This window comes from Meriones unguiculatus, chromosome 8 (assembly GCF_030254825.1).
Source record: "Meriones unguiculatus strain TT.TT164.6M chromosome 8, Bangor_MerUng_6.1, whole genome shotgun sequence".
Taxonomy (NCBI): domain Eukaryota; kingdom Metazoa; phylum Chordata; class Mammalia; order Rodentia; family Muridae; genus Meriones; species Meriones unguiculatus.
In genome coordinates, this window is record NC_083356.1 from 80,442,544 (window position 1) to 80,467,260 (window position 24,717).

At 47.8% G+C, this 24,717-nt stretch overlaps 1 protein-coding gene across 1 annotated transcript in view; it reads left to right on the top strand.

Annotated features, from left to right (window-relative positions):
* The window catches only part of Olfml2a (olfactomedin like 2A), a 32,027-nt gene extending 16,155 nt beyond the window's left edge, over positions 1-15,872 (top strand). The window contains exons 4-8 of the mRNA XM_021633369.2: positions 300-509; positions 2,508-2,769; positions 6,511-6,759; positions 9,367-9,552; positions 11,314-15,872. Coding sequence (XP_021489044.2) covers positions 300-509; positions 2,508-2,769; positions 6,511-6,759; positions 9,367-9,552; positions 11,314-11,918 — 1,512 coding nt within the window. The 3' untranslated portion in view covers positions 11,919-15,872. The remainder of the gene's footprint in view (positions 1-299; positions 510-2,507; positions 2,770-6,510; positions 6,760-9,366; positions 9,553-11,313) is intronic.
* Positions 15,873-24,717: the final 8,845 nt, after the last annotated feature.

A 24,717-nucleotide genomic window follows, 5' to 3' on the forward strand; every position in this document is an offset into this window, starting at 1 on the left:
TCAAACTCAAAGAGAGCCACCTACCTTTGCCTCCCTAGTTCTGGGATTAAAGGCATGTGCCACTATACTTGGCCTGCTCACATCTTTTTCATTTATTAATCTAAGCATACATTACCTATTTTTCATTCATTTTTCTCTTAAGAATAAAAACCATTAACTACAGGGTCTTATAGGACATGCCTTGTTCCACCCTATTTATGAGTGCTACTCACATCTATGCCCCTGAATTCTTGATGGTCAAGTTGGGGTGCAGCTCAGAAGAAACAGGGCCAGGAATGACCATGAATCCTGCCCCACAGAGCATCAAGGCCAACCTGAGCCGGGAGAATGAGGTGGTGAAAGATAGTGTGCGTCACCTCAGCGAGCAACTGAAGAGCTATGAGAACCAGTCAGCCATCATGATGAGCATCAAGAAGGAACTGTCCAGCCTGGGCCTCCAGCTGCTGCAGAGGGATGCGGCTGTTGTCCCTGCCACCGCCCCAGTCTCAGTCCCTGACAGCAAGGCTCAGGTGAGGCCTAGCTCTGATCACAGACACAGAAGGTGACTGGGCTTGGGGACACGGGGTTGGATGTGTCTGGAGCCTTAAGAGAGGACTATCAGAAAGCAGGAGAGTCCATGACATGCAGGACAAGGGCTGGGCAGTGAGTGTCTGTTTCCACTTTGTGGCTACCACAGGTAAGCTGGCACAGATTTGCATATTTAGTCCATAGGGATGGCTGGACCCTGCCTAAACTCATTTTTATTTTTTATTCTCACACCCAGTTCCCAAAGGACTGGAAATGAGGTTTCAGAATCTCCCTGCCTGGCCCTAGAAGAGCAAACCAGCTTTCCTTTAGTACTGCTTCTAGCATCTACTGTGGCTGGGCCTGGGTGGGTGCAGGGTAAGTTTGCAGTACTTCAGGGATCCTTGAAGACTAATATCATGTCACCCACAGCAGAGAGCATGTCTTCACAGACATAAGAGTCCCTTGTTTTAGTAGATTCTTTTGCTCTGGTAGATCCCCTTGTTCTAGTAGATCCCCTTGTCATAGTTTCAGAAATATTACTGTGATAAAGACCATGGCCAAAAGCAATGTGGGGATGAAAGGCTTTATTTCACCTTATAGCCCTCAGGTCACACTCCATCACTGAGGAAAGCCAGGGCAGGAACTGAAGCAGAGGCCATGGAGGAACACAGCTCTCTGGCCTCTTCAGCCTGCTTTCCTGTATAACTTGGCTAGTGGTAGCACTGCCCACAGTGGGCTGATCCCCATCAAATCCATCGTTAATACATAAGATGCCCCCACCAACTTGCTTACAGGCCAGTCTGGTGGAGGCATTTTCTCCCTAGCTTGTGTCAAGTTAACAAAATAATAGCCAGCACACTCCTGTAGGCAGACACACTGCCCCTCCCACCTTCCAGATAAGTCAGGAAGTAAGCATTAGTGGGTGGACACCTCATACACTGGTTCCTTCCTCGGGTGGCACTCAGAGCGTGTCACTTGGCGGGGAGTACAGCAGACAGCCACCCTTTTGGTGCCCCTCAGATCAGTCGTCTATGGGCAGGATGCAACCCAGTAAGCCTCATTTCTGGTGATATTTGTAGGAGTCATCCGAACCTGATTTCCTCACATACAACATTAGTTCACAACCTGTAAGTAGAATTGACCCCTGCCTACTTGGCACATGAAGAAACATAAATAGAGGTCACAGGGAGAGGGGGTGGCTGAGCAAGGGCTGCAGCCAGCCTACGTGACTGCCTGGTCCCAGCCTTTCCTCCTCAGTTTGCAGCCTCCCGTGCTGACACTGTTGATAGTGGCACCTTTGGTGACTGCAAGTGGGACCGCCTAGACACAAAAAAGCATGAGGAAGCCTGTGCCTTGGCCCGGTGCTGGCCACCTACTTGGTGAGATGCCAGTTCTGCAAGTGTGAGTGAGTCCCGCTTTGGCAGCTGCCCAGAAAGCGTCAGATACTGTACAAGCCTTATCTGGCTGAGCTTCTGTCTCACAATGGGTGGTGTCACAGGCCCTGTGTTCTTGTGCCAAACCAGCCTCAGAGCATTTGAGTAGGAAGCGAAAATAACAAGGCTCACAAAATGTTAGACATGGCGTTCCCTAGGGATAGCCAGACCGACATGGGACTGAAGAGCTTTTCAGGATGCTGGGATTTCAATGCTAACATGGGGGAACATTCTGGGCACCCTGTAAAGCAACCCAAGAACCTCTTCCTTTCCCACTTACTAAGACCAAGGAGACACAAGGCTAGGCAGCCTCCCAAGAGCCAAACAACTCAGTCAAGCCAAGGGAACAAGTGGGCAGGAGTTAGAAATAAGTATATAACCCATTGGATTTGTTCTCAAGCCTGCAGAGAAAAGCTGCATGAGAAATAGGCAAACAGATTATGGCTGTATCTACTCTGGAACTTCACAGACACTGTGACCACCTCCAGCTCCCACATACTAAGCTTCTGCAACTCCTCACCCATTACGTTTACTGTCACCCAAGCCTGACACTTCTATTCTTCCCAGGATACCGCTGGAGGCCAAGGCAATGATCTCAACAAATATGGCAGCATACAGAAGAGCTTCGCAGACAAGAGCTTTGCAAAGCCTTCCAAGGAAAAGCTGCTGAAGGTGGAGAAGCTGAGAAAGGAGAGCATCAAAGGCAGAGCACCCCACCCCACAGCCAGGCCCCGTGCCCTGGCCCAGCAGCAGGCAGTGATCCGAGGCTTCACCTACTACAAGGCAGGCAGACAGGAGGCCAGACAGGAAGCACCCAAGGCCGTGGCTGGTGAGTAGAAGGGAGTGGGGCCTGGCTGAGGGATGGCTGCCCCCAGGGATCCACCTGCCTTCAAAAGCAGCCACAAAGCCACAGATCTCAGCACCACTATTTACCTTTTAAGGATCCTTTGCTCAACCATACACTGGGTAGAAGAAGCCCAGGCAGGTTTGCTGATGAGGGAACAACAGAGGAAATACAAGAGTCCTCCCATTCAGTACCTACATGCTCACCTTTTCTGGACTTTCTTTTGTTCAAAGATCTGGCTGCAGATCCTGTTCCCACAGGATCTGTGGGAAGAGCTGCACCTGTGACGGTAGAGGTAGACGAACACGGCCAGGAAGTGAAATGGGCCCTTGGGGATTCCTCTCACTTCTGGACTGGCCTCTCTAGTTCTTCCTGAAAAAGAGCCCACAGACCCTTCACTTTTCCTGTCAACTTAGTCCCTCATATCTCCACCTGAGTCATAACCAAGGGTAACAAGGGCTCTTCCAAGGGCAGGGAGGTGGAGCAGTTAGAGTCCAGTATTCTTCAAGAATTCCCTCCTGTCAGGTGCAGTGGTGAAATCCCAGACACTCAAGAGGTTGAGGCAGGAGTTCAATGCCACCCTGAGCTACAAAGTAAGAGCTTGTCTCAAAAACAACAAAAAAGGCTACCCCAGGCTTGGTAGCACTGACTTGTGAAATGTAGCTAGCCAAAGCAAGAGTATTTATTGTTTAGGTATTGTTTAAGTTCAAGGTCTCCCTGGGACATAGAGTGATTTCAGGGCTAAGCTAGGCAACTTACTGAGACCCTGTCTCAACATATAAAGTAAAAAGTGGGCTAAGGATATAGCTTAGTGGTAGAGCTAGTAGAATGCTTACCTAGGGCCAGGTGTGGTGGCACATGCCTGTAATCCCAGTACTCAGGGAGACAGAGGCAGGCAGATCAATGTGCGTTGATCAATGTAGACAACCTGGTCTACAAAGCGAGTCCAGGGCAGCCAAGGCTACACAAAGAAACCCTGTCTTGAAAAAAACAAAACAAAACAAAACAAAACAAAACAAAACAAACAAACAAAATACAATAGGGGAACAGGAACTGTCTCTGACATGAACTCAGCGACTGGCTCTTTGATCACCTCCTCCTGATGGGGGAGCAGCCTTACCGGGCCACAGAGGAAGACAATGAAGCCAGTCCTGATGAGACCTGATAAGCTAGGGTCAGATAGAAGGGGAGGAGGACCTCCCCTATCAATGGACTTGGGGAGAGGCATGGGAGGAGATGAGGGAAGGAGGGTGGGAAATGAGGGAAGGAGGGGGAGGATGAGGGAAGGGGCTTCAGTGAAGATACAAAGTGAATAAAGTATAATTTATAAAAATATAAATAATGTTTTTAAAAGATTTTACTTAGGTAAATTTCCACCACAGGTACTGCTGGCATAGCTTAGCCAGTAGAGTACTTGCCTCAAAAGTGTGGGGACCAGAATATGATACCCAAAAGCCACATTTAAAAAAAAAACAAAACAGGGGGGCTGGAGAGATGGCTCAGAGGTTAAGAACACTCTCTGTTCTTCCAAAGGTCCTGAGTTCAATTCCCAGCAACCACATGGTGGCTCACAACCATCTATAGTGAGATCTGGTGTGCAGGCAGAATGTTGTATAAATAATAAATAAAATCTTTAAAAACAAAAAAACAAAAAAAAAAACAACAGGGTATGGTAACACATTTGTTTTATTGTTTATTTTAGGTATTTTTTGTTTGTTTGTTTGTTGTTTTTCAAGGAGGGTTTTTCTGTGGGGCCCTGGCTGTCCTGGAACTAGCTCTACATACAAGGCTGGCCTTGAACTCAGAGATCTGTCTACCTCTGCCTCCTGAATGCTGGGATTAAAGGCAGGCACCACCACCACCACCACCTGGTTTTTTGTCTTGTTTTTTTTTTTTTTTTTTTTTTTTTTTTTTTTTTTTTTAATATATGTTTAGTGATGTTCTGCCTACCTGTATGTTGTATGTTTGTGTAGGCCTGTGTGAGGGCATCTTCGTGCCTGGAACTAGAGTTACAGACAGTTGTGAGCTGCATGTAGGTGCTTGGAATTGAACCCAGGTCCCCTGGAAGGGCAGCCAGTGCTCAGCTATGCCATTTCTCCAGCCCCCTCACCCTTTTAAATATTTTGTTTTATAAAGATTTCCTTATTTTATGTGCATTGGTGTTTTACGTGTGTGTGTGTGTGTGTGTGTGTGTGTGTGTGTGTGTGTTGTGCCAGATCTTCTGGTTCTAAAGTTACAGACAGTTGTGAACTCCATGTGAGTATTGGGAATTGAACCCGAGTCCTTTGGAAGATCAGCCAGTGTCTTACTCACTAAGCCAGCTCTCCAACCTGGTAGCAGGTGCTCGTAATCCCAGCATTAGGAAGGCAGAGACCAGAAGATCTCTCAGGCTCACCAGCCAGGCAGCCACTCTAGTTGCCTCAAAGGAGAATGATACCTAATATTGTCCTCTGCCTTCCACACACATGCACACACATGTACGCCATGCACAAACATGGGAACACACATACATTCATTTGAGAAAGAAAAAAAGACTACTGGAAAAGAAAAGGTCCCTTCATTTCTCAGCCCATTAGGGTACAACCTTTCCCCCAGTCCCTGATGCCAGCTGCTGTCCTTGAGTTGTGCCAACTCAGGCTGCCCACAACACAGGGCCTCTGACTCCTGGCTGGGCCACTGCCCAGGCACAGCTTTGGGCATCTGACTCTGCCAAGGCGGCTCGTGGGAACAAGCCTCCTGCCCTGACCGGCTGCCAAGGCCATGTTCCCTGTGGATTCCCTGACCAAAGAGTCTTTGCTTGTTCCCACTGGGTCTTGGGTATGGGGTAAGAGTGGCCTGCACAACTGCGGGCAAAGACAACCCGAGCCAGCTAAGACACTGCCAGCAATGGTGGGACCCGGAAGGTCCAAGACACAGCTAGAGAGGTAAGAATTGGATGTGGGCAAGGAGCAGAGGTATGGCCAGAGACCTGTGGCCTAGAAGTGACAAGACACTGGCTGCCTCCATCCCTTCCTTGCTTGAGGTATCAGACACTAGGTGAGAGAGGCTCAAGGCTCTCAGGAAGGTGTCAAGGTCCTCAGGAAGGTGACCAAGATAAAGTCTGCAATCCTGAAGCAAGAAGTTTTGGCCCCTGGAACTATGTAGGGCAGGACAGAGTTGGAACAAAGTACTTAACTCTTAGGAGAAAAGAGAACTTCCTATTTGCTGCATCTGTACAGATGTTTTATATACATTTACCACTAATCAACACTATGGTTATGACACTCACTTTGCAGAGGTGGGAACACAAGAGAGTGAGGGCTCGTTAAAAACTCACCCAGTAAGGCTAGGCAGTGGTGATGAATGCCCTTAATCCCAGCACTTGGAGGCAAGAGGCATGTGAATCTTTGAGTTAAAGGCCAGCCTGGTCTACAGAACGAATTTCAGGACAGCCAAGGCTACACAAAGAAACCTGTTTCGAGGGGAAAACACACACACACACACACACAAAAGAACAAAACAAAACAAAACCTCACTCAGTAAAGGAGTGGTAGGTAGAGCTGGGCCCAAGGCCAGAGTGATTATCAGAAAGCACTACTCTGTTAACCAAGAAGCCTACCATCTTCTACTTGAGACCGTTCAACTCCTCCTTGGTCAGAGAAGCCAGGAGGTCTGTGGCAGACAGACATGTGTGTGTGTGTATCAGCATTGCTGAGACATGAGCACTGGGTAATCTTCTCTCCACAGATAATACCCTCAAGGGTACTTCCTGGCTGGAGAAGCTTCCACCCAAGACGGAGGCCAAGCTTCCAGAGCCTGACTTCACTAAACATGATGAAGTCAGGCTGGAGGCTTCAGACGGAGCCAACTTGACCCCTGACAGCTTCACCACTACCACCACCACTACCACCACCACTGCAACCACCACTACCCCAACCCCGATCACCACTCCCTGGCCCACTGAGCCACCTCTGCATCCAGAAGTCCCCAGTCGAGGTGAGTGATAGTCTCCTGAGTGTCAGAAGACTTAGCTTATAACTAAATCCAATTCATGTCTTACTTGGTTCTTGATCTGAGAATGCTCAACTTTATCAAATTGCTGAAGGTTTTTATTTGTTTTGTTTTGTTTGTTTGTATTTGGTTTGTTGTTTCAAGTTTTAGTCATTTTGAGGCAGGGTCTCACAGGAGCTCAGGCTATTAGCATCCTTAGTTTTGGGATTATGGACATCTGTCAACCTGCCTGGCTTACTTTGAAGTGTTTATGTTTTAATTTTTTTAACATGTATGTGTGAGAGAGAGCGAGAGAGACAGAGAGGGAGAGACAGAGAGACTGATTCTTTTTTTCTATCACTTCTCATATATTCCTTTTTGTTGTTGTTTGTTTGTTTGTTTGTTTTGAGACAGGGTCTCATTATTTAGCTCTGGCTGTCCTGGAACTCACTATGTAGACCAGGCTGGCCTTGAACTCACTTACATCTGCCTCCCAGGTGCTGGGATTAAATGTATGTGCCACTATGCTCCGCTTCTCTTTCATTTCTGAGGAAAGGTCTCACTCTAAACCCGTGGCTTAGGTTTTCTTGGGTAGGCTAAAAGCCAGAAATCTTCAGGGACTCTTCAGTCTTTGAGTCTCTTAGAGCTGGGGTTACAGGTGTGTGGCACATCGAAACACAAATCCTCCAGATTGCACAGCAAGCACTCAGCTGCTGAGCCTTCCTTCCGGCTCGTGCTTTGCATTTCTTAGGAGCTGCTAGAAAAAGAAAGACTATGGGAAAGAAGTTTGCCTTCTCACAGCCTAACGTAATTATCCCAGGATCCTTTACAGAAAAACTGCCAACATTTAAAGTGATTATTTAACAGATACATATATGTATATATGAACTACACCCCCAGCACTCTTTGGCTGTTTTTATGTCCACATTTATAGCTGCAATTTGTGTCACACAGTAGACATTGTCCTCAGTAAATCACGCCCTTTGGAAGGGCTCATGGCTGTGTGATTGCAAACCTCCAGACCCTTCCTCACTCTGGCCCAAGTGCCATCTCCCTCACACTTGTCTTTCCAGAATGATAAACAAACAATGAGCACAACAGCTGCAACTGATGTGATTTCCTCCCAGCACAGTTTCTGGTGTCAGAAAACTGGAAATAATCTACAGAGCTGACACAGGAAGGGGGAGGGTGTTGAATAAATTAAAGGGCACAGCTGTCTGGTGGCCTGGCAGGACCCAAAAATCACATCATTAAAAATGTATTTAATGATGTGAGAAATCAGTCAGTAGAAGGAGAAAACAGGACACATAAAACCATGTATTCAGAAGGATCACAGTTTCTTAAAATGTAAGTGCATGAAGCAAAGAAGAAAGGGAAGGAAGTGCCTCATATTCAAGAGTTTTTTGGTGAGGCTGGAGAGATGGCTAAGAGGTTAAGAGCACTGGTTGCTCTCCCAGAGGTCCTGAGTTCAGTTCCCAGCAATCACATGGTGGCCCATGACCATCTATACTGGGATTGCATGCAGACAGAGCACTGTATACATAATGAATAAATCTTAAAAAAAAATCAGTTTCTTTGTATGCTAGAATTTATCTTAGGACCTTGTTCTCTCCCTCCTTTCTTTTGTTCTTTCCTTACTTTTTGAGACAGGGTCTTACTATGTAGTTTGACTGGCCTGGCACTACATAGCTCAGGATGGCCTCAAATTCATAGCAATGGCTATCCTCAGCATCTGCCAATCCCGTTATTACCCATCATTCCACTCTCTGCTTCTCAGAGATGGATTTTTTTTTTTTTAACATATGATGGATGCTGGATTTTTGAATGGTAAGCATCTCCTCTGCTCCTCTTGCTGACTGTTTATGGTTTTTCCAATGGTCAGGCATTGCTTTGCTCTTAGGCTAAAAGGCATCAAAAACCATCAAGAGAGATTTAAAATGGAATTGGATAATTCAGGTATAGTGGAGTATACTTTTAATCCCAGCACTCAGGAGGCAGAGGCAGGCAGATCTCTGAGTTCAAGGCCAACCTGGCCTACAAATCGAGTTCTAGGACAGGGAGGGTTACACAGAAACCCTGTCTTAAAACAAAACCAAGATGGTGTGGTGGTTTGACTAGGTGTGGCCCTCATGGACTCCTGTGTGTGAATGCTTGGCCCATAGGGAGTGGCACTATTAGGCAGTGTGGCCTTGTTAGAGGAAGCGTGTCACTGTGAAGGCAGGCTTTGAGGTTACGTATGCTCAAACTATGCTCAGTAAGGCACAGTCTCCTTCTGCTGCCTGAAGATTAAGATGTCGAACTCTTGCCTCCTCCAGCACCAAGTCTGCTTGCACACTGCCATGCTTCTCCCCATGATGATAATGAATTAAATTTCTGAAATGTTTTCCTAAGAGTAGCTGGTCACTGGTGACACATGTCTTTAATCCCAGCACTTGGGAGGCAGAGGCAGGCAGATCTCTATGTGTTAAAAGAGTTGCTGTGATCATGGTGTCTCTTCACAGTAATGAAACCCTAACTAAGACAGATGGACTTGAATCACCTTTCTAGACCCACTGTTCTGGCTTGGAGCTTGTGGCTCTGTGTACCAAATGCTGTGCCCTTTGTTCCCCACAGGTAGGGAGGACAGCTGTGAGGGCACCCTCCGAGCTGTGGACCCTCCTGTGAAGCACCACAGTTATGGGCGCCATGAGGGTGCCTGGATGAAGGACCCTGCAGCTCTAGATGACAGGATCTACGTCACCAACTACTACTATGGAAACAGCCTGGTGGAGTTTCGAAACCTGGAAAATTTTAAACAAGGTCAGGGAAGCGGGGAGGGAGGAGGGAAGGGTGTGGGTGGCATGGGGAGGGGCTCCCATAAGACTCAGCCTTCCTGTGCCTATGGTTTCCAATGTCTACCCTGTGCTAGTTCCAGGTAGCCACCTGTCTCAGGGAAGGGTATCTAGGGGCTCAGAGAATCCTGTTATGCACTGCTGGGAACTGAATACAGGGAAAAAGGATAGATGTAGTCCTGTGTCATAAGTGTGACTTCCTGTCAAGGAGAATAGTGAGCTTCCACTTGCTGAGTGTTCTGTGCCAATTGCCTATGTGTGTCTTAGTTAGGGTTTCTATTGCTGCCATGAGACACCATGACCAAGGTAAGGATTTATTTGTTTTACATTTTCATATTCTGTTCATCATCTAAGGAAGTTAGGACAAGAACTCAAGCAGGGTAGGGACCTGAAGATAGGAACTGATGCAGAGGCCATGGAAGGATGCTGCTTACGGACTTGCTCCCCATGGCTTGCTCAGTCTGCTTTCTTTCTTTCTTTCTTTCTTTCTTTCTTTCTTTCTTTCTTTCTTTCTTTCTTTCTTTCTTCTTTCTTTTCTTTCTTTCTTTCTTTCTTTCTTTCTTTCTTTCTCCTTCCTTCCTTCCTTCCTTCCTTCCTTCCTTCCTTCCTTCCTTCCTTCCTCTTTGTTCATTTGTTTGTTTGTTTGTTGAGACAGGGTTTCTCTGTGTAGCCCTGCTGTCTTGGAACTCACTCTGCAAATCAGGCTGGCCTCACACTCAGAGATTCGCCTGCCTCTGCTTCCCAAATGCTGGAATTAAAGGTGTGCACCACCACTACCCAGCTGCTAACGTCCTTTCTAAGCTCAAAATTGGCATAGTCTGTCTGTAACAGCTCACAGACTGGTGAATGTGGCAAGTGTCAAGACAGAGGGTTAGGGGAGGTCCTTCACTACATCCTAAGGAGGTCACATTGGCTAAGGACACTGAAAGACAAGTAGGCATTCCCTATGCAGACTGAATGGGGAAAAGCAGCATATACAAAATCTCTGAGACAGAGCACAGAGCTGGCATCATCCTACACCTCATTTCTAGGTACCAGTGTCACAACTGGGGACCTGAAGCCCAGGACTCATAGATAATGTTAGTACTTGCTACATGGCATCATTTTTATGAACTAGGTGATGGGCTCAGGTCCAGCCACATGGTCGAGTTTTGGCACAAAGTGCTTGCAGGGCACTGGTGAGCCTTTGGTAGGCGAAACTCTGGTTTGCTTTCTGCTGCTGTGATAAAGTCCATGACCCCAAGCAACTTGAGACTTCGTACTTCCAGGTAACAGTCCGTCACTGGGGGAAGTCAGGACAGGAAATCAAGGCAGGAACACCTCGCACTGGCTTTCTCTCTCATTTGTTCAGAGAGCTCAACTAGCTTTCCTACGTGCTTGTCTTTTTTGTTTGCTTGCTTTTTTTTGAGACAGAGTCTCACTATATAGCTCTGGCTGTACTGGAACGCACTTCGTAGGCCAGCCTCCAGCTCACAGAGATCCATCTGCCTCTGCCTTCCAAGTGCTAGGATTGTATACACCGTTCTACCCGGCCCAGCTAGCCTTCTTACACAGCCCTGGCCACATGCCTGGGTGTGATACCCCCCACAGTGGGCTGGGCCCTCCCACGTCCATCATCAAGCAAAACAGTCTCTCATAGATGTGGCCACAGGCTGGGCAGTCCCTCTGGTTTTCGTCAGACTAACCAGCACAGGGTATCCGACCATGACCCTCCCCTCTCCCTATGCAGGCAGGTGGAGTAATATGTACAAGCTGCCCTACAACTGGATAGGCACAGGCCACGTCGTATACCAGGGGGCCTTCTACTACAACCGCGCCTTCACCAAGAACATCATCAAGTATGACCTGCGCCAACGCTTTGTGGCCTCCTGGGCCCTGCTGCCTGATGTGGTCTATGAGGACACCACGCCCTGGAAGTGGCGTGGCCACTCGGACATTGATTTTGCCGTGGACGAGAGCGGTCTGTGGGTCATCTACCCAGCTGTGGACGAGCAGGATGAAAACCAGCACGAGGTGATAGTGCTGAGCCGCCTGGACCCTGGAGACCTCTCTGTGCGCCGGGAGACCACGTGGAAGACACGGCTGCGGAGGAACTCCTACGGGAACTGCTTCCTGGTGTGCGGCATCCTGTACACCGTGGACACTTACAACCAGCGAGAAGGCCAGGTGGCCTATGCCTTCGACACCCACACAGGCACTGACGCCCGCCCGCAATTGCCCTTCCTCAATGAATATTCCTACACCACCCAGGTTGACTACAACCCCAAGGAGCGGGTGCTCTACGCCTGGGACAATGGCCACCAGCTCACCTACACCCTCCACTTTGTGGTCTGAGTGGGGACCTGTGTTCACAAGGGAGGGCGGCAGAGGAGGGGCTGTCCCTAGCAACCTCTATAACTGATATAAGTGTCAGTAGCTGGGGTGTCCCAGGCTAGGTGTTAGCATTGATGGCAGCCAGGACAGTGCTTTCTCAGTGCCCAGCAGGTGACGCTCACTTCTACTGCAGAATGCTGTGCTGTGGACTTTTCCTCCACTTACCCTTTTGACTCTTTCCACTGCTTCCTTTGGAAGCAGAGGTTCCTTAAGCCCGCTGGGCAGAGGAGGTGACTGTAGCCCAAAGGAGCAGCAGCCCAGCTGGAGCAGGTCAGGCTGTGTTCTCCCAATAGCCACATTTTACAGATGAAATGACCTCACCAAGTTCTTCCCACCCCCAGTTCCCTTCCCAGGGCTCTGCAAAGGCTAAGGTCTTTGGGAGCTCTGCACTGGTATTCGGCAGCTCCAGGCCCTTCTTCTGGTTGAATGCTGGTAACCTTGAGCTTAGGGCCTCTTGATCTATGGTCAGCCCTTGTGTTCCCATGCTCTTGTCTGTCAACATTCCAGAAGTTCACCATCACAGCCACTAAGCAGTAACCACACCCTGAAGCAAACACTGGCTGGGTCCATGGCCCTCCCTCTGTGGCTCCTTCTTGTTCCCCTGTTTCTTACACATTTCTTAACAGCTGAGAAGATATAGGCAGCTCAGCTCTGGCAGGGTGGGATGCTAGCCTGAGCTCCCCCCACCTCAACTTCTAAACCAGAAGCCCTCGCCCTTGGCCATCCACTCAGCCCTGGCTCCTTCCTTAGCACTTCCCAAAGCCTTGGGCCTTGGGGTTCTTTCTGGGCCTTTAAAGCCAGTCTGTTCACACTCAGGGATTGCTAAGAGTAAGGCCCTTGCCCCTGGAGAGGGTGGCCCCAAGATGGAACAAGGCTCCCTCTTCCTTGTCTATCCTGACCAGGTCATTTGGTGGGCTGATTGGGCAGCCTGGGACTCTGAGGTAGATAGGACAGAGGGGTTCAGGAGAGGCTTTAGGCCTTCTCGGTTTGCAGGACAAAGACAGGACATAGAAGCAGGGAAGAACAGGCTAGGGTCTTGCCACCAGGATTTTCTTTGATATAGAACTTGTGATTGTGGACCTACAAGTGAACATGTATAAACTACCCTAAAATGGGATTCGGCAGCTTCCCTGGTGCTGCTGGGGGTTCCCAGAGCCCCCAGACCCAGACAGCCCCGAGAACAAGACCTTTCAAGCCAGCCTGTCTCTGTTTGGACATTCTTTCTAAAGCTGGAGGAAAGGTTTTGTTGTTTGTCCATCTCCCTGTTTCTCCAAAGAAAGTCCAGATCCCAGCAGTTCTAGGGTATGGAGGAAAAGCCCCAAACTGAGATAGCTCTGCCTGCAAAGAGCCCCAGCACCTTTGAGGATGTCTACCACTGACCCCTACCCTAGACCCTGGGCCCTTCCTTGTGCCCTGTGTCCGCCTGCTCCTAGGATACCTGCCGTGGAACACCAGTGCCTTGTTGTGAAATCGCCCTATGCAGTGTGAGACAGGGAGATTTAGGTTCTGTGCAGACTTCATTTCTTCCAGACATTGTCGGGTGATGTTTTGCTTAAGGAATAACTCACTCCTGAAACAAAGAGGGACAGTGACACCAAGCCCAGCCAGGTCTGACTCACAGTGGTAGCCACGTCCAGCTTCCCCCACCCAGCTGACCACCATGGGCTCCTTTTCCAGCCTCTTCACAAAACTTGGAGGCCCCGGCCTTTCCCTTGGCCCTGGGTGTGGGTCTTTTTAAGGCTGTGTGTTTTGTGATGTCATAGCCCAACCATGTGAGAGGTGCTCAGGCGACTCTGCGGCAGCCTGAGAAGAGGGAACATTAGGACACGTTGGTTTTGAAAAGTAAACACGTGGCATAGTTTCCTGGGGCGGGACACAGGGCCTGCCATAGTCGCCAGTCACTCTCCAGGTCCCTTCTGTCTTCAGTCCTTTGTGTGCTGTGTGGTAAATATGGTTCATTTCCTCACTTATAGATGGTCACACTGCATCCCAAGTAAGTCATTTGTCATATAGGCTGGTAGTGGAAGAGCTGTGTTTCCAAGTCAGGGAACCTGTCATGCTATCTGAGAACCATCAGTGTGCTGGACATACTGTGGAAAGACTACAGAAGGGCCCATTAACAGATGAGGCCAATGACATGAGGAATTTACCCAAGATCACACAGCAGTATGGTCAGTGCCAAGGCTAGGTGTTCAAGGCTGCTCAGAGTATGTTTTCTGCCATGCTGGTAGCAAAAGTTCCAAAAGTGCTGGTAGTTTCAGTCATTCAAGAAGAGCCCCCTCCAAAAGGCTGGCTTCTACAGAAGCTTTGAAGCCAAGCCAAGGAGTGGACACATGTAGCCTTGTCTAGAGCAAAACTGTAAAAACCACCAGAGCCAAGGAAATTCTGACATGGTTTCTAATTGGATTTTGTCCTGTCGGTGATGAAAAGCAGGGAAGAGGTTTTTGCTGAGGAGCCTGAATTTGCCAATTTGTGAGCTCTAAAGGAACCCTGGCTCCCACTACCACACACACGAACACACACTCTGCCAGGCACCTTCCCACACTTCCACACCCACACCTCCACACACCCACATATGTACATTCACACACATACACTTACATGCCACATATACACGTGTGCACTCACACATACCTTGGGTTGTGTTATGCTGAGCAACAGGTACTCTTTAGGGTGAGGGGCCTAGACTGTATAGAAATGACCACTGACCTTTTTATAAGGACAAAACATCTTGTGTCTCTGGATAACTCTATAGGTGAAGGGTCTTTGGCTTCCATCATTGATTCCTCTCCAGAGACTGCGAGGCCTTGAGTGGGTACGGGGGTGCTAGGCAAGCGCTGGATCACTGAATCACCCCAGCTTCTCAGTTCTTGAATCTAATCTGCTTTCTTGGATGAAAAGAAGGGGAATGCTACCTTGGGGCAGCACAAAAGATGGGGAAACTGGGGCCTCCTGTGGAGAGTCTTCCTCTCCTTACTCTCCTTACTGCACACCCCTGTGGTGCAGTGGAGGGCACTGTGTGTCAGAGTTGTGGGTACAGGGGAACTGGGAGCCCGAGTTAGTACCCAGCCTGCCTCTTCCGTGCTGCCCTGCCCTCTCAGGCTGGGTGGGGGTGTTAGCTCCCTCCTAGAGCTGGGACCAAGGCTTAGTGAGGACAGGGGACTTCAGGAGACCCCCAGCACTAGCCAGAATCAGAAGTCACCTTGACCTACAGTCTCTCTAATCTACCCTGGAACCCCCAAGACTGCCAGTATTTTTTCTCATTATAGATTATGAACCTCAAGTTCAGAGAAGTTGAGCCGTCTGCTCAGGGTCAGGTATCTAGCATATAGAGGTGAGATCCAAACTAGGTCTCTTTAAACCAAAGCCCCAACTGTTGTAAGTAATCACGTTTTTTTTTTTCTTGGTTTAGACCAATAGGAAGTTCAAAGACAAGCTCGAGATCATTTTAAATACTTGTATGGAGTTTAACCAGCTTCATTGTAGCTTTTTGCATGTACCTTTACCCTGATTTATTTTTACTCTACTGTATTTTATCTATTCTTATAAGGTGCCACAAGATCTTTTTTTAACAGGGTGGCATATACATACATAAAACCCATCATTACAGCTGGATATGATGGCACACATCTTTGGTTCCTGCACTTGGGAGGCAGAGGCAGGCAAATTTCTGAGTTTGAGGCCAGCCTGGTCTACAAAGCAAGTTCCAGGACAGCCAGAGCTACACAGAGAGACTTTGTCTCAAAAATAAAAAAATAAATGAAAGCTTGATTCAAAAATCTAGAGTGCTGTGGACTACAACTGGGAATATAGCTCCATGGCAGAGTACTTACTTAGCATGTCTGAGGGTCTGGGTTTGATTCCCGGCATCAAACAAACAAATAAATAAATAAACAAATAGTTTCTGGGTCTGTATCCTTATCATTTCACATATATTTAATAACTTTTGTTTGGTTGGTTTCTGTTTAAGACAGGCTTTCTCTGTGTAGCCTTTGCTGTCCTGGATCTACCCTTTGTAGACCAGGATGGCCTCAAACTCCCATCAGCCTACCCACCTGCCTCTGCCTCCTGAAGCCATCACCGCCCAGCTTTAATAACTTCTTTTTGACCCAGGCTTGTCTCAAACTTTGTAGGACTCAAAGGATGGCTTTGAATCCCTGATCTCCTGCCTTTGTCTCTCCAGTGGATTGCAGACGTGAGCCACTGTGTCCTGCTGTGCATTTGCCCTAGTTAGGTTTATTCTGGTGTGATAAAAACATGATCAAACACAACTTGTAGAAGAGTGGGTTTATCTCATCTGACATGTCCAGGTAACAGTTTATCACTGGGGAAATCAGGGAAATACTCAAAGAAAGAAGCTGGAATTGTGGAGGCTTGCTCAGCTTCTGTCTTAAACAGGCCAGGGATGGCTCTGCCTACAATGGCCTCCACCTTCCTTCACAATCATTAATCATGAAAATCTTCCCATCTTCCTGAAGAGCCACACACAAGATCACAGACAATTGCATTGCTAAGCCCAGTGTTGTGTGTGTGGGTTCTGAGATCCAAACTTCAGTGCGCAGGCTTCTTCCTGGACCCCTGCTTCTCTGTTTCTTACAAATGCTTCCATTCCTTTTATGGAAATACATTTATTTCCAAAATAAGCTTTTGTAAGCCAAGCAAAACAATTGTTTTTAATTTTTAAGGAAAAAAAACCCCTTAATTTTGTAGTAGTAAAAAGCAAGCTGGTATCAATGATCACAAATAGACAGCGGCTGTAAGCCACTTGGATTCTGGGCAGTGCTGCAGCTTTCTAGCTTGTGGCCTATGGGCAGATCAACCTCCTGCCCTGTGTTTAAAAAGAAGGTAATGAGAGGGGCTCTGAGCGATGGCACACTTGATTAACATTCTGTAGATCCTGGCTCCACCCCTAGCACTGCAAAGAAAAACAGAACAAAGGGACTAGCGAAAGGGTTCAGCCGGTAGACATACATACCGGATACATGGAGTACTTAACTGATTCACTGCCCTACCCTGCACCCCTGCCATCCACAGTCAACCCCCTTTTTATAAACAATTTTATGTGCGTGTGTATTTTCCCTGCATGTAGGCATGTGCACCGTGTGCATGCCCGGTGCCCCTGGAGGACAGAAGTGGACAACAGATTTCCCTGGAACTGGAATTACAGACAGTTGTACGCTGACATGTGGGTGTTGTGAACTGAACCCAGTCCCTATGGAAGAGCTGCCCATGCTTTGAGCCACTGAGCCATCTCTCCAGCTCCTACACAGAAAACCTTGGATATGCTCAGCTGCTCGTTGCTCTGTGCAGCTGTGGAGAGCCCTTACCACATCAGGAAGCTATGCCCTGTCCCTCAAATTCTGGGGCTTCTGGGGCTACACAGGGCTGACCTATGGTCTTGGTCTAACCCGGACTACAGAGCCTTGGGCCTGTCACCATCCTCACTGCCTCTTTTTCTGTGGCCCAAGACTGTGACCAGCAAAGCCTTTCCATCAACTCACACCAATACCTACTGTGGAGGTTTGAATAAGAATGGCCTTTATTTTGGCTGGAGAGACAGCTCAGAGGTTAAGAGCTCTGCCTGCTCTTCCAGTGGTGACTTGGCTCCAAGGTCATGGCAGAATGGGAGCCATGAGTAGTAGGGCAAGTTCATGGCAGTTGCCCAGAGCCCTAGTGATGTGCCCACTCCAAGGCCCTCGGGATTCTAGGAACTCAGACCTGTTGACCAGCAGGGTAGAGAGCAGAGCCCTCAGACAAGTAGGAGGGCATGTAAGTAGGTAGAGCCTGCCCTCCACAGGATTCTTGACGGGATCTTGGCCTCATTGATGGACCTGTCCTGGGCCACTGTGTCTTTCTGAGAGCATGTCCCTCACTGGTCCATCTCTACTTCCTCACTAAGAGCTGCACTTCCCCATGCCCAAAGGAGAAGGATTATCAGCAGAAGCTGGCAAAGGAGCGGGGAGCTCTCAGGGAGCAACTGCAGGTGAGGGCCTGTGCAGTGTCCCCATGTCCTCTGAAGAGTGTCTCTCTCAGCACTTTTGGGCTTTTCTCCAACGGTTCACATTCAGACTATAAGCATCCTGGTGTCTAAGAACACAGAATTATAGACAGCTCTGGCCCTCACTCAGTAAGCAGCCAGGCAGAAAGCAGGTAGAACCAGGGCACCATTTAGCTTTGAACTGATGCCTTGGGAGGCCTGAGGGAGGATCTCCGGGCCTCCATCTAGGAGCCCCATCTCATTCTAGGAGAGTTGGAGGAGTTTACCAGTCAATGATAATGTACAGAAGATCTGGATCAGGGCAGTGTCCACACACAGCAGAAACAGGTGGACAAGGTGAAACCAGTTGCATTTTGGCTATGATTAGCCCAACTCCCTGATGGGGAGTGAGCCTAAAGGGCTTTCCTAAAGGATGAGTGTCTTGCTGCTGAGAATCTAACAGGAGCCCACACCTGATTGCTTTCCTTATGTAGTTGGGGATGGCTCAGCTGCCTGACACCTGGGATAGTATACAGACCCAGCAAACAAAGCATAACCAAACTTTTCCTGATTTAATCAAGAGTAGTGCTTGGGGGTGGGTAAGAGATTAAATGCTTTGGGTTTAAGGGTTGCCCAAAGAAGATAGTTCCTTAGTAGCCAAAGGAGTGGCCAGCATGGAAGAGAAAGATTCCTTGATTGAGGAATTGTATGTGGAACTAAAGATGGGCAGAGCTGGCTGAGGAGGGAAATCTTCAAGCAGGAGGTGGCTAGAGTAAGAGAGCAATCATGTGTGGTAGAAATGAACTGATCCATCAGAGCAGCTCAGATGCAGGAAGATGCTGAGGGGACTGAAATGAGTGGGCAGGTGTTCAGATGGAGATCGTGGGGTGGAGCAGACATTCAGCAGAGACTGAAAACCCTCACCCCAGCAAGTCCTGACTCTGCCCTGGGGAGAAACCAAACAGAGGGTTGATGAGGGTCCAGCCACTGAGGAGGTACAGAAGTGCTGGGGACGAGGAGCCATGGGATAGGGAAATGGGAGGGGAGCCATCCCGGAGTGTGAGCTAGAGGAGTGTCCAAACCCCAGAAATATCATACTGAGATCAGAAGGAGGAGGATCGATCCCCCTTGCCTCAGCCCTGTATGTTCTGGTGCATGTAGCCCTTCACCCCCAAAGGGGGTCACAGTAGCCTGGTAGCCAGGTTAAACTTCCTCTCCCTTTATAAAGTCATGTCCAGCAGCCCCTGCAAATGACATACCCAGTGCCCTGGCTCTGGCCAATGTTGTAACCTGTTTACATTCTATAGCCCCTCTGTTGAGACCTACTTTAGTTCTTGGCATAACTGTAGCTCCTCTGTTAACACCTGTTGTCACCTTTAGCATATCAGAAGCCATTTTGCCTCCAACTCTCTATTTGGATGATAAGGTGAAATTAAGTTCAAGTTCTCAGGCCCTACATACCTGAGACCAGGTTACAATTCAATAGATCAGCATTTGCTGCTTAGAACAAAACAATAGATGATAAATACATGTTCTCCTAGAGTTAAACATTGTAATATCCTGCTATGCCCCTTACTCCCAGAAAGCTGGAAAGCCCCCAAGAGCTCCCCATCCTAAATCCCGGCCAATCAATTTAAAGTGCTTTGTCTAGCCACCTAGATACAACACAATAGACTTGGAACTAGACACCAGCCCGCTACCCTCCTCTGCCTGTCCATGCCTCCACCTTCTCCCAGGGAAGAGCCACTCCCTTCTACATCCAGTATGTGAGATCTCACGGTCCTCTGCCAGGGTCCACATCTGAGGGAAACACCCTTGCTGGTTAAACTGCCTCTATAGGAGCATTCACAACCTCTGTCAAGCAAGCGGATCGGTTTCACACATGCACACACACAAATATGAAGGGCCTTCAGCCCATTTCCTCCATGGCCCCCTTGCTCAACTTCAGAGGATAATATGAAAACATGCTCCTCTTGTACACCCCTCATTGCTACCCCAGCTTTTCAAACTATGGACACTAACCCTGAAGGTCTCAAATCCAATGTCCTCCGACAAATTGATGTCACCCACATTCCCCAATTCTGCTACCAAAAAGTATGTCATTGCTAGGTTGACACAAACTGACATTTCATATGGGCTACTGCCCAAATGGGAGAAAGCTCAAAAAGATTAATTTACCACATGCTCTCCACCTTTACCATCATGGGCCTTCCTCAACAGATGAAAACTGATAGTTGCCCTGCTTTTTATTAGCTCCCTGTTCAAAACCTTCTGCTCCCAATACAAGATTGCTGATCATGCAAGGAGTTTTTACAATCCCCAGAGCCAAGGAATCAAAAACAAAAATAAAAAAACCACATCAAACTCTAAAAGCCCAACTTAAAAACTAAAAAACAATTGTCTACCTCCTAACATACAATTAGCAATGGCCCTAGCCACTCTAAAAATATTTAATATTTACAAAGGCTCAAAACATCCTCCTATCTCCCTCCACTGGCACACACCAGAAGTAACTCCTCCCATCCCGGTACCATCTCGTAATCCCTTAGACAGAATATGGAAGAGACCCAACTCTCTCCTCACAATAGGAAGAGGTTTTGTTCTTGTTTTTCCACAGGACCTGCCCAGGCCAATTTGGGTTCCAGCCAGAAATGTCTGATATCACCCCACCAACCAAGAAGATGGCCTGTCTCTTGCTGATGGGTCAAGGGCTGAGGAAGCAAAGGAGACACTACCCTCAAAATGGGGCAAAAAGATCTCCTAGAAGAACGTCCATGATCTGATGGCTGCTGCCCAGGCCTGTCTTATGGCTGTCTTTGTTATTCTTCGTTCTAACTCTGCCCAGCCCCTCCTCAATCCTTCCAATACCCATCACTGGAGAATTTTGTTAGGAAAACCTATTACAGACACAATAAAGTTATAGGAATAGGGGATTGCCCACCAAAAGGGTACCAGGAGCCTTTAAGAATACCACTATACGCAGACTCTCTTGGCCTTGATCGACCCTTCACCTGCTTCCCATATCAACAAGCAAACGGGGATAAATCCTGCCTCTAAGACCTGGAGACCTACAGGGGCTGACACTATTGGAATTGCAGAATAGAAATGGCAGGATCTGATATGCTTGAAGCAACAACCAAATCCCCAGAAATATATATCCCAGACCCCTGAAACAAATGTTTGAGGATGGGAGTAAATTGGCAAGTTTTACTCGATCACCCACCACTGATTTTCACATTTCTTGTCAACTTGTTCTGACTCTACAGCCAGTCCTAGTCTACCTATGCATCGTGGACCAAGAAATCAACGCCCGCAAGGAGGTCCAAGCCACCCTTTCCTGGTTATAACACATCCAGTAAACAGCTGGCCTCTTCCCAGGGCTTTTTCTGTACCTCTTTTTTCCAGCCATTGTTGGCAGCTGTTCCCATTAACATCACGCTTCATGAACCCCCTGGGCCCTTACCCACATGAAAGTTACAAAATATTCCTTCTTTTAATCTATCCTTCCTCCTTTGCCTCTTAGGACCCTCTCCCTGTCCCATCCTGCATAGCATATTCCAGTAACATCACTAGCTAATATGTGTTCATTGACCCCCACCTCCTCACCCTCTTCTCTCCTGTAATAACATCATCAGTCTGTGTGCTAACTCTTCCCTCCAAGGGTAACCGTAATGGTTACCCCACAGGTCTACCTGCACAGGTATAAATAAATTGCCAGGTGGCTAGGAGGGGATCCAGGAAAATGAGTGATCTCCATCCCCCTGCTTGTCAGATTTGGCTTGACCATATCAGCAGGAACAACAGAGGCCACTGGGGCAGCCCTGGTACAGACACAACACCTGGCCGACAACTTCCAGGACAAGGACCAGGCCATGACCTCCACCTGGGACATCCTCAGGTCCCTCCAGGGACAGATAACCTCTCTTACGGAGGAGGTTGCCTTACAAAACAGAAGAGCTCTCGACCTGATGGCAGCTGAGCAGGGAGGGACTTGTGTTGTTCTAGGGGAGGAAGGCTGTTTCTATGTTAAAGAATCTGGGCTAGAACAAAACATACAGATACTTGAGGATCTCCATGTAACCCGGGTACCTCCACACTGTGGCACTCAAACCCTCTGGTAGCTTGGGTTCTTCTCCTACTTGTCCCCATCCTGGCCATTGGGATGTTCCTCCTCCTGGCTCCCTGTTTCATCCAATTTCTAAAACAGCAAGTAAATAACATTGTTAAGTCACTACCGACCAGGTTCTGGTTCAATACCAAACCATTCTCAACCTAGAGGCTGATGACTATGATGATACCTTCTCGTTATAAAACAAAAAGGAGGAGATGTGTGACCAGGCAGTCATAGGGGTAGCAGACAGCCTGGAAGAAAAGTGGGGTCGAGGAGTGTCCAAACCCTGGACATCTTATCCTGAGATCAGCAGGCATAGGATTGCTTCTCTCTGATCCCAAGCCTGCATGTCCCGGTGCACATAGACCTGCCACCAAGTTTGCCCTTCCTCCCCCTGTGAGATCATGAAGCCTGGTAGTCAGGTTATAGTCCTCTTCCCTTATCATGTCCAGCATCACCTGGACTTCCTCCTTATGCAAACGAGTGCTTTGGCCTAGGCCAATAATGTACACTCACCCAAAAGCCCCTACTCCCCTTCCCACAAAGGTTTAAGTAGCCTTTGTTCCCCCATTAAATGAGCCCTCCCCCTGAAGCTGTCTCTTTGCATCGCTCTGCCCCTTAACTCTCACAGCCACCTGATTTCTCTTCCACTCCCGGCTGGTCCCACTTCGATTCCCCTCCTAGGATCTGGATCCGAAGGTTGAGATTGCTGTCTGGGTGGGGAAGCAGAGCCTGAACAGCAGGCATAAAAGCAGAAGTGCAGATCAGTGGAGATTAACAGAGGGCACCCATATAAACCCACACAGCCACCCCCAAATGATTTGTTGTTTTACGGATATCAAAAATGTACGTTGTAGAAGAGCCTTTGGAACTGTAAGACCTGGAGTCTCACTGCTCAGGATCGTGCCCTTCCCAGGAACATTCACAGACCACAGCTCGATGCAAAAGCAAGAGGTTTCATTGCTATCACGATAGGGTCGCCCCTCCAAAGATAGGAGACGACCCCGAACATGCAAAGCACAGGGTTTTTATACCTGAAAATCAGGTCACTTTTGCTCTATAGTTTACAGCTGGTTGTTTCTCAGAACAGTTCACCCCGCCCTTCAAGAGCTCTCTGCACCTGGCTTCAATTCAAAGAATCACAGTTGTTTTTTCTCATTCCCAGGTGGTCCCTCAGAACAAACATGAGGAAGCCCATGCATGAAAGAATGATCCCTCTAGTTCAACAAAATATGGTGAGGATGTGGCAAAAGAGCATTCTGACACGGTGCTGTGGGGACATAAATGGTCCCGCCATTGCAAAGTCAGCGTGGCACAAAACAAAACAAAAAGCCTTAGCCAATAGGCCAGGCATGGTAGCGCATGACTATCATCAGACAGTTGTGAGCTGTAATGTGGGTGCTGGGAATTGAACTCAGCACCTTCAGAAGGGCAATGAGTACTCTTAACCACTGAACCATCTCTCCAGCCCACAGTTGTCTTCTTGTCCTCTGATTGCACACACAAACACACCCACTCACAGGTTGTTCACTATTGGAACTCCTGGGGCTCCCTTAAAAAGATGCAGAGCATGACCACTGTTGTCTCTACCCACCAAAACTAGATAGTAAACCTCATTGCTGAAGATACTACACAATTTGTTCTCAAGGCATGGAGAAATCAAGTGAGGACTTATCAGAAATCTCCCTCCCTGCTGGCTAATTCTCACAGTCCTGGTAGGTGCTGTGCAGGCTGCTGGATCATCATCAATGTTCTTACTCAGCTGTGAACCTGCGTGCTACGGTACACTACTGTCCTGCCAGGGGGATGTGCCTTCTGGTATAAGCGTGGCATGAGTGTTTGGGGAGTGACTGGCTGCTTCTGATTTTATTTAAGGCCCATTCCAACAGGAGGTAATTTACATATGGTATTGTAAACCCAGTGGAAGGCCTGTTCTTACAGAGGTTATAGACCCTAATGGGTAATCTACTGCTCCTGTTTTTGCTAAGCAGACATGGCATATCTGTCAAATCGCCTTTTAAACGTATTTATGTCCATACATTAGTACTGATGCCAGCTTTAGTCAGAAAAGCTTGGTTTTTGCAGATAATCACAATCAGTCAAGTGCTGACAGTAAGTGACTGTTAAATCCCGAGCCCTAAACATCTGTATTACCCCTCCGAGGTTCATGGAACATCCAGAAAGAGGGGGCAGAAAGAATGAAAGAGCTTGGACATTATGATGTTGAATACCAAGCTAACACTAAGATGTTGCAAGGTAAAAAAAAAAAAATTTTTATGGCCAGGCCAAACTTATAAGAGTAGGAGAATAAAGTGGCCTAGACTAAGAGCAGAAGGGCCTGTTTATAACAAGTGAGCAAGAGATTACAAAAGCAGAAATTTGCAGTTATTTTTATGATCATGAGAAAAGTTCATGTCGTGGGTTTATAGTCAGAGAGTTACTGGCATGCCTTGAAACATTTTATGATCAGTCAATTTTTGGAATGTATCACGAAATAATGGGAAAAATTATGATATGTAAATTACAAGGTTGTAGAGGAAAAATAAGTTAAAAAAACAAACAAAAACAAGTTGACCTTCAGCTTGGGACATGATTAGAGAAAAACCCCAAAAGAAACAACACAGACATAAATCAAATTCTAACATTATGTTTAACTAGGAAAAAAAAATATG